Below are 15,106 nucleotides of genomic sequence, written 5' to 3'. Positions count from 1 at the left end.
CAGTGTACCATCCATACAGATCACTTCATTACACATATACTGACTGATGTACAGTGTACCATCCATACAGATCACTTCATTACACATATACTGACTGACGTACAGTGTACCATCCACACAGATCACTTCTTTACACAGTGCACCGAGGCAGAACAAGATAAAACAATACAAGTGAAGTGTAACAATTACAGAGAAAGTGCAGAGCAGGTAGACAATAAGATGCAAGGCCATAATGAGGTTGATTTTGAGGTCAAGAATCCATCTTATCATACTAGGGGATTGTTAAATAGTCTTATAACAGTGGGGCAGAAGCTTTCCTTAAGCCTGGTGGTACATGGTTTCAGATTTTTGTATCTTCTGCCTGACTTGGGTGAGTTGTGTATATGATTATGTTGTTTGCTTTACTGAGGCAGAGAGAAGTGTAGACAGAGTCCACGGAGTGGAGGCTGGTTTTCGTGATATGCTGAGCTGTGTTCACAACTCTCTGCAGTTTCTTGCAGTCATGAGCAGAGCTGTTGCCATACCAAAGTATACATCTAGATAGGATGCTTTCTATGTGAATTGATAAAAATTGGTGAGGGTCAAAAGGGCTATGCCGAATTTATCCAAACTATCTGGGATCCTCGCAATATTCAGAATCATACAGCGCTGAAGCAGACCACTCGGCCCAATTTGTCCATACTGACCAAGATGCATATTTACCTTAATCCCATTTGCCTCCCTTTGGCCTGTATCAAGTTTAGGTTCAAGTTTGTCATTCAACCATACACATGAATACAGCCATATGAAACAGCAATCCTCTGGGGGCCATGGTGCAAAACACAGTACCACCAGCACACAGCACATGGACCACATATAGTTATGATAGCAGAAAAATGCACAGTCACTAACGATAATATAGCCCAAGTCCCTAAGTGCCATGGCTTGTAGTTTGATAGCACATGGGATGTTGACCTACAGCCATGTTTCTGTAAGATCAAACATGCAGCGGTTTCTCATCATGCACTAGTGCAGCTGTAGATGAATGCAACCCAGATTGCTTTCCCCTGAGCGAACACTGGAGGGCAGCACTGATGGAAAAGGCCAGCCCCCAACCCAGCAAGGAATCAAGCACGTCCACCATACCTATGCTTTTTTCCACTCCCCTCCAAGCATTATACCCACTGTGTGAAACACTTTTCCCTTGGGTTAATGTTAAAGCTTTCCCCTCTCACCGAAAATCCTATGCCCTCTTGCTTTAAACTCCACTACCCTGGGAAAAGACTTTGGCTGTTCACCTTACCTGTGCCCCTCATGATTTTATAAACTTCTATAGTGTCACACACCGCCCCCCCAGCCTCCTAAGTTTCAGGGTGAAAAGCTCAAGCCTATCCAGTCTCATCTCAAGCTCTCTAAATATTGAAAGGCCTAGATCAAGTGGATGTGGAGAGGATGTTTCCGATTGTAGGGGAGCTTAGGACTAGAGGGCACAGACCCCAGAATAGAGGGATATCACGTTAGAACAGAGATGAGGAGGAATTTATTAGGCCAGAGAGTGATGAACCTGTGGAATTCATTACCACAGACTGTTGTGAATGCTAAATCATTGGGTATATTTAAAGCAAAGGTCAATAGGTTCTTGATTAGTCAGGGCATCTAACATGATGGGGAGAAGGGAAAGATTGGGGTTGAGATGGTTAATAAGTCAGCCATTATGGAATTATGGAGCAGATGCGATGGGCTGAAAGGCCTAAACCTGCTCCTATGGCTTATGGTCTTGGTAACGTCCTCAACAAGGCAATGCAATGTTGGCCTCATTGCTAGAAGGAATGAGTTTAGGAGCTGGAAGGTTATGCTGCAACTGTACAGGGTACCGGTGAGGCCGTACCTGGAGTACTGCGGGCAGCCCTCGTCTCCTTGCAGAAAGATATACTTCCTCCGTAGGTGGTGCAGAGGAAGTTCACAGGTTGGTTCTGGAGATGAGCTTATGAGGAGAGACTGAGTTGCCTGGGACTATACTCGCTGGAGTTCAGAAGAATGAGAGGGGAGGGGATCTTATAGAAACAAATACAATTGTGAAAGTGTGTGTGTGTCTGTCTGTCTCTCTGCCTCCCTCCCTCCCTGTGTCTCTCTCCCTCTCTATCTACCTGTGTGTGGTGTCTCTCTCTCTCTCTGTCACTGTCTCTGTCTGAGCGTGTCTCTCTCCGTCTCTGCCACTGCCCCTCTCTCTCTGCCTCTGTCTCTGTCTCTCTCTCTCTGTGTGTCTCTGTCTGTGTGTGTTTCTTTGTCTCTCTGTCTGTGTCCATCACTCTCTGTGCCTCCCTCTGTCCTACCCCTACCCACACCCTCCCAAGCCTCCATCCCAACTACCCCAATTGCTCTGTCCATGTCCCCACAGTCCGCTGAATTCCGGATGCCAGCAGACCAGGGGATCGCCGGTCATGTGGCAACCACTGGTCAGATCCTCAACATCAAGGATGCTTATTCTCACCCACTGTTCTACCGGGGCGTCGATGACACAACTGGCTTCCGGACCAGGAACATCCTTTGCTTCCCCATTATTGATGAGAACAACCGTGAGTATGGGCCGAGGGCAATGCCCGGCTCTTGTATGGTGTGCCAGACTGGGAATCCCAGGACCTGAGTTCGAATCCCACATTGGCAGATGTGAAATTAATTTTGGAGTGTGTACAGCATGGAAGCAGGCCCTTTGGCCCATCTCACCCATGCTGACCCTGGTGCCTTTCTACTCTAGTCAATATGGAATTGGTGCAACACATACAAAACGCTGGAGGAACTCAGCAGGTCAGGCAGCATCTACGGAAATGAACAAACAGTTGACGTTTCAGGTTAAGGCCCTTCATCAGGATTGGAAAGGAAAGGGGAAGACGCCAGAATAAAAAGGTGGAGGGAAGGGAAGGAGGACAATCTAGAAGGTTATAGGTGAAGCCAGGTGGGTAGAAAAGGTAAAGAGCTGGAGAAGAAGGAATCTGATAGGACGGGAGAGTAGAGCGTAGGAGGAAGGGAAGAAGAAGGTGATAGGCAGGTGAGGTGAAGAGGGAATGGAAGAAGTGGGAGGGGAAAATTACTGGAAATTGGAGGAACCGATGTTCTTCCATCAGGTTAGAGGATACCTTGATGGAATCTGAGGTGAATTGGTTTATTGTACAGCACAGAAACAAACCCTTTGGCCCAAATCATCCGTGCTGACCCTGGTGCCTATCTGCACTAGTCATCACGCTCTTGGAGAAGGAATATATAATTGGAATTGGTTTATTATTACCAACATTTAATTGCCCCTTCTAGTCGCCCTTGAGCAGGTTGTGGTGAGTTGCCATTTTGAACCTTCAATAGATATGAAAGAGCGCAGAGAAAATTTACAAGCATGATGTCAGGACTTGAGGACCTGAGTTATAGGGGAAGGTTGAATAGAGTAGAGCTTTATTCCCTGGAGTGTAGGAGAAAGAGGGGAGATTTGATAGTAAAACAAAGTTATGAGGGGATATAGATAGGGTAAATGCAAACAAGCTTTTTCCACTGAGGTTGGGCAAGACTAGAACTATAGATCATAGGGTAAGGGTGAAAGGTGAAATGCTTAAGGGGAAACTGATGGGAAACTTCTTCACTCAGGGAGTGTGGAATGAGCTGCCAGTGGAAGTGCTGGATTCTGGTTTGATTTAAGGGAAATTTGGATAGGAACGTGGATGGGAGGAGTATAGAGAATTATGGTTGGGGTGCAGGTTGATGGGACAAGGCAGATTAATAGTTTGACATGGATTTGATGGGCCAAAGGGCCTGTTTCTGTGCTGTAGTGTTCTGTAACTCTAACCACTCTAGTCCTTGAGTGTGGGTATTAGAATTGGCTTCTTATTGTCACATGTACAGTGAAGAGCTTGTCTTGCAAACTGTTCATACCAATCAAATCATTGTGCACTGAGGTACAATAAGGTAAAACAATAACAGAATGCAGAATAAAGTATAACAGTTACAGAGAAAGTACAGAGCAGGCAGACAATAAGGTGCAAGATCATAACGAGGTAGATTGTGAAGTCAAGAGTCCATCTTATCATACAGGGGGACCATTCAAGAGTCTGATAATGGTGGGATAGAAGCTGTCTTCGAGCCTGGTGGTATGTGCTTTCAGGCTTTTGTATCTCTTCTGCCCTATGGGAGAAAGAACACAATTACAGTCCATTGTCATGCTCGGTGATGAAAGTGTTCAGAGTGTTGCTGTACTGTGGTAGTAAGTAGAGTTGTCCTGGTTGGTTCAAGAACCAATTGGTTGAAGGGAAGCAGCTATTCCTGAACCTGGTGGTGTGGGACTTCAGGGTTCTGTACCTCTTGCCCGATGGGAGCTGTGAGAAGATGGCGTGGCCTGGATGTTGGGGATTTTGGATGGATGTTGCCCCTTCTTGAGGCAGCAGGAATTGAACCTGGGTCGCTGGTACTGTAAAGCGTTGTGCTAACCACTGCTCTACCGTATGATGGGAATCAAACCTGGGTCACTGGTACTGTAAAGCCATGTGCTAACCACTACACTACCGTGCGATGGGAATTGAACCCGGGTCACTGGTACTGTAACGTGTTGTGCTGACCACTACACTACTGTGCGATGGGAATTGAACCCAGGTCACTGGTACTGTAACGTGTTGTGCTGACCACTACACTACTGTGCGATGGGAATTGAACCCGGGTCACTGGTACTGTAACGTGTTGTGCTGACCACTACACTACTGTGCGATGGGAATTGAACCCGGGTCACTGGTACTGTAACGTGTTGTGCTGACCACTACACTACTGTGCGATGGGAATTGAACCCGGGTCACTGGTACTGTAACGTGTTGTGCTGACCACTACACTACTGTGCGATGGGAATTGAACCCAGGTCACTGGTACTGTAACGTGTTGTGCTGACCACTACACTACTGTGCGATGGGAATTGAACCCGGGTCACTGGTACTGTAACGTGTTGTGCTGACCACTACACTACCGTGTGATGGGAATTGAACCCGGGTCACTGGTACTGTAAAACGTAGTACTAACCACTACACTACAGTGCAATGGGAATTGAACCTGGGTCACTGGTACTGTAACGTGTTGTGCTGACCACTGCAGTACTGTGTGCCCTGGGTTTGGGGCGCAGTTCAAAAAAGCCAACCTGCCAATTATCTTTTGAGGGAGATTGTTTAGGTTTATAGAGACTGGTGTAAGAAGATCTGAGAGCTCAAGCAGGATTATAAAACTAAAATGATTCTGTGATGTACTCTGGTCCCAGATCATTGAGGGGTTTAAAAACAAGTAAGAGAACTTTAAAAACAATAATTAAGTTACAGGAAGCCAATTCGGAGTAGCTAGTATGGGAGTGATAACGCTCCTTCATCCTGGTTTTGGTTAAAGGTCTAGCCGTGGTGTTCTGAATGAGTTGAAGTTACTTTGGAAGGCCAGTAGAAAGTGCATAGCAGTAACCTAGTCTATTTGATACAAAGGCATGAATTAGACTTTCTGTATCATTATGTGACAGAAATGGACGTACCTTTGTATCATTTCTTAAGCATCGAAATGCTGTTCTGGCCACATTTTTATGTGGGATTTAAAATTCAAATCTGAGTCAAGGATTCTGAAAGGTGGAGCAGGGTTGAGATGACGGACATCTCTTCCTGCAAACTCCTGCCTAACGCTCTGTTTCTGGTCTGATGCTGTTCCCTTTCCCGTTCCTCCCCAACCCCTGCCTTCACAGAGATCGTTGGGGTAGCCGAGCTGTGTAATAAGGTCAATGGGCCGTGGTTTACCAAGTTTGATGAGGACCTGGCTCTGGCCTTCTCCATCTACTGTGGTATCAGCATTGCACACGTGAGTACACGGGGAGGGACAGGGGACAGGGGGCGTGGGCCGTGGGTTTAGGTGGCTCCAAGTTGTAGCACAGAAACAGGCCCTTCAACCCAGTGTGTTCTGCCTAGTCCCATTGACCTGCACCCAGACCATAGCCCTCCCATTCACGTACCTATCCAAACTTCTCTTAAATGTTGAAACCAAGCCCCGCATCCACCAATTCCACCGACAGCTCATTTCACCCTCTGAGTGAAGAAGTTCCCCTTAAATATTTCACCTTTCACCCTTACCCCATGACCTCTAGTTCTAGTCTCAGCCAACCTGATGGGGGGAAAGCCTGTTTGAACTTACCCTATCGGTACATGGAACATAGAACTTTACAGCTCAGGGCTTGTGTGTAGTTCTGGTTGCCCTATTACAGGGTGGGGAGGCTTTGGAGAGGGTGCCTGGATTACAGAGTGAACTGCTGTACAAGGAAAGATTTAACAAACTTGAGTTGTCTTCTCTCGAGTGGCAGTAGCTGAAGGGAGATCTGATTGATGTTTCAAATGTAATCAGAGAAATTGATCATAGAACATTGACCATAGAACACAGCACAGTCAGGCCTTTCAGCCCGCAATGTTGTGCTAACCTTTTAACCTACTCCAAGTTCAATCTAACCCTTTCCTCTGACATAGCCCTCCCCCCCATTTTCTATCATCCATGTGCCTATCTAAGAGTGTTTTAAAAAGTTTCTAATGTACCTGCCTCTACCACCACCCCTGGCAGGACGTGCCAAACATCCACTACTCTGTGTTTAAAAAAACCCTACCTCTGAAATCCACCCCTATACTTTCCTCCAATCACCTTAAAATTATGCCCCCTTGAATTAGTCATTTCCAACCTGGGAAAATGTCTCTGGCTCTCCACTCTATGTCTCTTATCATCTTGTACACCTTTATCAACTCGTCTCGCATCCTCCTTGACTCCAAAGAGAAAAATCCTAGCTTGTTCAACCTATCTCTAATCCAGGCAGCATCCTGGTCTCAACCTCAACGCTATCTCTAAAACTTCCACATTCTTCCTATAATGAAGTGATGTCGAGGCTTTGGAGAGGGTGCAGACGACATTCACCAGGATGCTGCCTGGATTAGAGGATATGAGATACAACTTGGATAAACTTAGCTTGTTTTCTTTGGAGCGGTGGAGGCTGAGGGCTTCCAAATCCTTCCTATAACGAGGTGAATAGAACTGAACACGATACTCCAAGTGTGGTCTAACCAGGGTTTTATAGAGCTGTAACATTACCTCGCTGCTCTTGAACTCAACCTCCCAATTAATGAAGGCTAGCTCACCACACGCTTTCTTAATAACTCTATCAACTTGCATGGCAACTTTGAGGGATCTATGGACGTGTTCCTCCACACGTCGAAGAACCATACCATGCCATTTACCCCGCATGCTGTCTTCAAATTCAATTGCATATCATTAGTGAGCAGAATGATGCTGTTGGATGTCCTGACCTCTTTTTCCTTCTTCTTAGTCATTGCTGTATAAGAAGGTTCATGAAGCCCAGTACAGAAGTCACCTGGCCAATGAGATGATGATGTACCACATGAAGGTGAGATGCAGATACTGGAATTCTGAAACAAAATCAGGGAGTCCTGGGAATATTCTGCCGTACCAGCAGCGGGTGTGGGGAGAGAAGCAGAGCTGATGTCTTAGGTTAAAGGTCAGAGGTGGTCTCTGATAAAAGGATAATATATTTTATTTTTATTTCCAGTTCATTCAGATTCATTTTATCATGTGTACATCAAAAATTAGAGTGAAATGCATTGTTTGTATTAAGGGCCCTCCCAGAAAAAGGATGTTCTGGGGGCAGCCCGCAAGTGTTGCCACACTTTTGATTTGGAGGTGTAGCACAGTGACAGGCCTTTCTGACCCAACGAGCCTGCGCTGCCGAATTACACCCATGTGAAGAGTGTTTATTTTTTAAAACTTTATTTGGAGATACAGTGTGGAACAGGCCCCTCCAGCTCTTTGAGCTGCGCCAAACAGCAGCCTACTGATTTAACCCTCGCCTAATCACGGGACAATATACAATGACCAATTAGCCTATTGAGTGGTACCTCCTTGGACTGTGGGAGGAGACCCATGCAGTTCATGGGGGAGAATGTCTAATTTCTTTACAGACGGGGCGGGAATGGAACCCAAGTAATAGTGTTATGTGAACCGCTACACTACCGTTGCCGACCTCAGTTATCTGAGTACTAAATCTGGCAGCGCAACGGACACAGATGCTGGAATAGACTGTAAGATCATAAGGCATAGGGATAGAATTAGGCCATTTGGCCCATCAATCTGCTCTGCCATTCCATTATGGCTGATTCACACTGTTCCCTGTAAGGAGTCTGTGTGTCCTCCTCCTGGCATGTATGGGTATCCTCCGGGTGCCCCGGTTTCCTCCCACAGTTCAAAGATGTACCAGTTGATAGGTTAATTGGTCATTGTAAATCGTCCCGTGATTCGGCTAGGGTTAAATTAGGGGTTACTGGGTGGCGTGGCTTGACGGGTTAAAAGGGCCTTTTCTGTGGTGTATCTCAATAAGTAAATGAATAAATAGATTTATACTCCCGCTAAACCCTGTTCTCCAACCTGGAACAAAAAAGAACCTTATATTGAAACTCAATGGGTCAAGCAACATGTGAAGAGGCAGAGGGATCTATCTGACTATCATTTGAATTCTATCTTTCTTTCTATTGAAACCTATCTAACGTAGAGTGGCCTGGATAGAGTGGATGCGGAAAGGATGTTTTCTATCATGAGGGAGTCTAGGACCTTAGGACACAGACTCAGAATAGATGGCTGTCACTATAGGACAGAGATGAGGAGGAATTTCTTTAGCCAGGGGATGGTGAATCTGTGGAATTCATTGCCATGGACGGCTGAGGAGACCAAGCCACTGGGTACATTTAAAACAGAGGTTGATAGATTCCGGATTAGTGAGGGTGTCAAAGGTTATGGAGAGAAGGCAGAAGAACGAAGTTGAGAGGGATAATAAATCTGTCATGATGGAATGGTGGAGCAGATGCAATGGGCTGAATAGCTTAATTCTGCTCCTATGTCTTACGGTTTAATGGTCTTATGAATGTTTGATGTTTCAGGTGGAGATCCCACGTCAGGGCTGAGAGTGTAGAGGGGAAGGACTTAGTGTAAAGGTGTGGGGGGAGGGATGAGACATCGGTTGCTCAGTGATAGGTGGAGATGTAAGATGCAACTGTATTATAACTCCTAACTGTTAGTGTTAACGTTATTCCAATAGCAGGGTGACTAAAACTTAATACAATTCTCCAAGGGACTGTCTTGTCTCCCTTTCTCTTCACCATTTACACCTCGGACTTCAACTACTGCACAGAGTCTTGTCATCTTCGGAAGTTTTCTGATGACTCTGCCATAGTTGGATGCATCAGCAAGGGAGATGAGGCTGAGTACAGGGCTACGGTAGGAAACTTTGTCACATGGTGTGAGCAGAATTATCTGCAGCTTAATGTGAAAAAGACTAAGGAGCTGGTGGTAGACCTGAGGAGAGCTAAGGTACCGGTGAACCCTGTTTCCATCCAGGGGGTCAGTGTGGACATGGTGGAGGATTACAAGTACCTGGGGATACAAATTGACAATAAACTGCACTGGTCAAGGAACACTGAGGCTGTCTACAAGAAGGGTCAGAGGAGTCTCTATTTCCTGAGGAGACTGAGGTCCTTTAACACCTGCCAGATGATGCTGACAATGTTCTACGAGTCTGTGGTGGCCAGTGCGATTTTGTTTGCTGTTGTGTGCTGGGGCAGCAGGCTGAGGGTAGCAGACAACAACACAATCAACAAACTCATCCGTAAGGCCAGTGATGTTGTGGGGATGGAACTGGACTCTCTGACGGTGCTGTCTGAAAAGAGGATGCTGTCCAAGTTGCATGCCATCTTGGTCAATGTCTCCCATCCACTACATAATGTACTGGGTGGGCACAGGAGTACATTCAGCCAGAGACTCATTCCACCGAGATGCAACACAGAGCGTCATAGGAAGTCATTCCTGCCTGTGGCCATCAAACTTTACAACTCCTCCCTTGGAGGGTCGGACACCCTGAGCCAATAGGCTGATCCTGGACTTATTTCCTAACTTACCGGCATAATTTACATATCACAATTTAACTATTTATGGTTTTATTACCAATTTCCCCCGGGATCAATAAGGTATGACTATGACTATGACTAACTGCACCACGACCTCTCAACTTTTAAGTCAGGACATTGAGTATAGACGTTGTGAGGTATGGTGTGGTTGTACAGGAGACTGATGAGGCTGCTCATGCATTATTGTGTTGAGTTTTATTTATTTATTTAGAAATATATCGCAGTACAGGCCCTTCAGCCCCAGTGAGCCACACCACCCTACAACACACTGATTTAATCCAATCACAGGACAATTAACAATGACCAATTAACCTGCTAACCGGTATGTCTTTGGACTGTGGAAGGAAACCGGGGCACTCGGAGGAAACGCACGCTGTCATGAGGAGCAAGTACAGACTCCTTACAGACAGCAGGAGGAGTTGGACCCCGGAACACCGTGAGCTGTAATGGTGTCACACTAACCGCTACACTGCCGCGGTGCCCATGGTCACCCTGCCATAGGCGAGATGTTAGGAATCGAGAATGTGTGCAGAAAAGACTTTGAAGGGTCGATTCAAGGGAGCTGATCGATGCATTTACAGTGAGAGGGGGAAAGTTGAAAGGAGATGTGTGGGGCAGGTTTATTTACAGAGAGTGAGTGGTGAACCAGAATCAGCTTTATTATAAGGCCGTACAGCATAAGGACAGACTCCAGATGGTCACCTGGAAATGTATGAACCTAGGGTAATGCTGTAAAACAACGAGACCTTGGATGCCATAAGACTATAGAGCAGATTTAAACCATTCAGCCCATTGAGTCTGCTCCAGCATTTCATCCTGGCTGATTTATTATCCCTCTCAACCCCATCCTCCTGTCTTCTCCCTGTAACCTTTGATGCCCCAACTAATCGAGAAATTATTAACCTCTGCTTTAAATATACCCAATGACTTGGCCTCTACATCTTTCTCTGGCAATGAATTCCACAGATTCACTATCCTCTGGCTAAGGAAATTCCTCCTCATCTCTTTTCTGATTGGATGTCCTTCTATTCTGACGATCTGCCCTCTGGTCCTAGACTCCCCCACCAAAGGTAACATCCTTACCACATCCACTCTATCTCTGTCCTCTCAGTATTTGATAGATTTCAAAGAGAACCCCCCCCCCCTCGTTCTTCTAAACTTCAGCAAATACAAGCCCAGAGCCATCAAATGTTCCTTATATGGTAACCCTTTAATTCCTGGAATCTTTGTGTACCTCCAATGCCAGCATATCTTTTCTTAGCTAAGGGGTGCATACTGCTCACAGTACTAAAAGTGTGGTCTGATTCAATGTTTTAGGAAAGGCCTCTTCCCCTCCTCCATCAGATTTCTGAATGGACAATCAACCCATGTACACTACCTCAATACTTATTTTTCTTTCTTTTGCTCTCTGTTTGCACTACTTAATTTTTTATATTATATATTTCTTATTGTAATTTATAGTTTTTATCTTTATGTATTACAATGTACTACTGCCATAAAACAACAAATTTCACGACATATGCCAGTGATACTCAGCCTGATTCTGATTTTCGATTCTAATACTGATTCTGAATTCTGATTCTGATCTTATCAGAGACATCTGTTGTGAAGTTTGTTGTTTTGCAGCAACAGTATGGTGCAAGACATAAAAAGTACTATAAGTCACAAAAATCAACTTGATACTGCGAAAGATGAACAGGAGGTCTGATACTGGAGTATAAGGTGTTCAACACACGAGTCTGCAGAGAATGGAAAGATATGAATCACGTGCAGGCAGAAGAGATGCAGTTTAATTCAGCGTCGTGTTCAGCACAGACAATGTGGGCCGATGGGCCAGTTCCTGTGCCGTTCCATGTTCTGTGTAACTGGGTTTTTCCTCTTCCTCTTGTGTTAAACACAGGTCACGAACGAGGAAGTAATGAGACTGCTGCGGTACGGCATTCAGCCTGTGGTCGAGATCAGTCCTGACTTTGACAAGTTCACCTTCACCCCACGCTCCGTCCCTGTGGATAGCACCGCAATGGTAGGTTGTCCATTAGGGGCCAAGCCTCTATACAGTGCAGTGGTTACGTTACATTATCAAGTTCAAGTTTACTGTTATCTGACTCTACATCCAAACGAAACAACATTCCTCTGGACCAGGGTGCACCCACAAAGTATGGTAACACTCACAACACGCTGGAGGAACTCAGCAGGTCGGGCAGCATCCATGGAAACGATCAGTCAACGTTTCAGGCCGGAACCCTTCATCAGGACGGAAGAGGGAGGGGGCAGAGGCCCTATAAAGAAGGTGGGGAGGGTGGGAAGGAGAAGGCTGGTAGGTGCCAGGTGAAAAGCCAGTAAGGGGAAAGATAAAGGGGTGGGGGAAGGGAGGCAGGAAAGGTGAAGAAGGAATAGGGGAAAACACAATGGGTAGTAGAAGGAGGCGGAACCATGAGGGAGGTGATAGGCAGCTGGGGGAAGGGGCAGAGTGACATAGGGATAGGGGAAGGGAGTGGAAGGGAATTACCGGAAGTTGGAGAATTCTATGTTCATACCAAGGGGCAGGAGACTACCTAGACGGTATATGAGGTGTTGCTCCTCCAGCCTGAGTTTAGCCTCATCATGGCAGTAGAGGAGGCTATGTATGGACATATCTGAATGGGAGTGGGAAGCAGAGTTGCGTGCCTAGGACTTTTGCACAGGACTGTAGCAATTTTATGTCTTGCACAAATTTCATGACATATATGAGTGATGATAAACCTGATTCTGATATGGGTCTGTATTGTGGACTGAGTGGGAAGGAGGCAGGGAAACGGGGAATTATGGTTAGGAAAAGTGGAAGGGAGCGGGAAGCACCAGATCGATATTCGGTAATGATCAAGAAACCAATTGTTTGGAATCAAATGTCCTTGCCTGTTGTCTCAAGGTTGGGTGTGTCACCCTGCTACCCTGGCTCTCCTTCTCTGCCACATGTCCCACACCATCCTGCAGCGCTCCACCCTCACCATTCCCAACAACCTTTACTGGCTCTCTGCTTCACATTGACAAAAATGATACTGTGCCAAAATCTTAGGTACCCTCACTAAGTATATATGCCAAGACTTTTGCACAGTACTGAATATATCACATTAAGCACATAAACCAATATTACCATGAATAAATTAATAATCTATAGTTCATAGTGCACCCGGTGCACAGCACAGGTAAACAGTTCACTGTCCTAGTGACGAGACCTCAGTGCTGGCAGCGTGTTCATTAGTCTCCCAGCCTGAGGGAAGAAGGTGTTACCAAGCCTGGCAGTCCTTGTCCTGATGCTCCTGGACCTCCTCCCTGACAGTGGTGGGTCAAAGAGGTTGAACTGAATTGACTTTATTTCTTACCTCCTCAACTATGCTTTGGGCTCTTTGTGTACAAAAGGCCTGGCAGATAGGGTGGTGGACAAGGTGTTTGGCATGCTTGTCTTAATCAGACAGGGCACAGAGTGCAGGAGCTGGGACTGCGTGTTACAGCTGTACAAGGGATTGATGAAACCACACTTGGAGTGCTGGGTGCAATTCTGGACACCCAGCTATAGGAAGGTTGTCAACAGTGTGGGAACGATTCACAAGGATGATTCCGAAACTGACGGCTTGAGTTATAAGGAGAAAGTGGACAGGCTTGGACTGCTGGCCCCAGTGTCATTTATGAGGCTCCCTGCTGTTTGGTGTTACTCGGTGCTGCCCTCTGGTGTTTGCTCAGTGGAAGAACAAACTCAGGGACTTGGGCTATATTTTTTTGCGTGACTATTTTTCCGAAATTGTAATCTTATGTGCTGTTTGTGCTGTGTGCTTTGGGTAATGTGTTTTTGCCCGGGGGAATGCTGTTTCATTTGGCTACATTCATGTACGGTTGAATGATAATTAAGCTTCAACTTGAAGTCAGTGTGTCATCCAGACAGATTATTCCATACATCAGTCCTTGAGGTATAAAAAATGGAAAACAGAATGTGTTACAGTTTGAGAGAAAGTGCAATGAAGGTAGACAGAAAGATGCAAGGGTCACAACTAGGTAGAGTGAGAGATTAAGAGTTTATCTTATTGTACAAGACTTTCATTCAAGAGTCTAATAACTGTGGGAAAGAAGCTTTCTTTGAGCCTGGTGGAATGCGCTTTCAGGCCTTTGTATCTTCCCATTTGGAGAGATTCTTCATGATGTTACTGGTCCTCTTCTGGCACCTCTCTGTACAGATGTCCTTGATGGCAGGTACGCTTGTGCCGGGGATGGGTTGGACAGTTTTGACTACCCGTAGAGCCCTCCTGTCCGTCTCAGTGCATTTTTCATACTATGTAGGGATGTAGTGGTTAGCATGCTTGTTTGGATTATGTAGTAGACTAGGTCCTGATTACAGAATAAAAAGGTTATCCACGGGTCTAACAGTAAATCCTGTTTTTTTATTACAACATTGGGTGCACGCTATGACACACTGGGTGTGGTCACTGTTGCATTCCATGTTTCTACTTTTACCGCATTCACACAATCCACATCACTGGTTAGTAGCCCTCACTATTATTTCCCCTATGGTGCATCACCAACATTTGGTGAAGATCAAAGAAATTTCTCCAGCCTCCAGAGGAGTTGGTGAGCGTCTATGTGGTTGGACTAGGGCAGGGTATTGGTGATGTTCAAGCTTTCTACTCTTATGTTTCCTGTAGTGGAGGAGTCTGTGACCAGAGGACACAGCCTTAGAATAGAGGGACGTTCATTTAGAATGGAAATGAGGAGGAATTTCTTTAGCCAAAGAGTGGTGAATCTGTGGAACTCATTGCCACAGAGAGCTTTGGAGGCCAAATCAGTGGGTATATTTAAATTGAGATTGATAGGGTTCTCAGTTAGTCAGGGCAGGAAGGGATACAGGGGGGAAAGATGGGAGATTGGGGCTGAGAGGGAAATGGACCAGCCATCATGAAATAGCAGAGCAGACTCGATGGGCCAATATCTTATATCTTATATCTCCTATATCTTATGATCTCTCAACTTCAACATTGTTGATTTAGAAGGAGCTTGTGTACCGACCCCCCCCCCCCGCCCACCCACGTTCCTGATTGATGACCAGCTCTTTAGTTTTGCTGACATTAAGAGAAAGGTTGTTGGACACTGTGTCACCACCAGGT

The 15,106-nt window shown here is 45.8% G+C and overlaps 1 protein-coding gene across 6 annotated transcripts in view; it reads left to right on the top strand.

Moving 5' to 3' along the window:
* LOC134349806 (cGMP-dependent 3',5'-cyclic phosphodiesterase) overlaps positions 1–15,106 on the top strand; it is a 309,387-nt gene that overhangs the window by 248,490 nt on the left and 45,791 nt on the right. For all 6 annotated transcript variants that reach the window (XM_063054695.1, XM_063054696.1, XM_063054698.1 and 3 more), the window contains 4 exons: positions 2,378–2,555; positions 5,717–5,829; positions 7,331–7,408; positions 11,875–11,997. In XM_063054695.1, the coding sequence (XP_062910765.1) occupies positions 2,378–2,555; positions 5,717–5,829; positions 7,331–7,408; positions 11,875–11,997 (492 nt within the window). The remainder of the gene's footprint in view (positions 1–2,377; positions 2,556–5,716; positions 5,830–7,330; positions 7,409–11,874; positions 11,998–15,106) is intronic.

This window comes from Mobula hypostoma, chromosome 7 (genome assembly GCF_963921235.1).
Source record: "Mobula hypostoma chromosome 7, sMobHyp1.1, whole genome shotgun sequence".
Classification (NCBI taxonomy): Eukaryota; Metazoa; Chordata; class Chondrichthyes; order Myliobatiformes; family Myliobatidae; genus Mobula; species Mobula hypostoma.
This window is presented reverse-complemented; position numbering and strand designations above follow the sequence as displayed.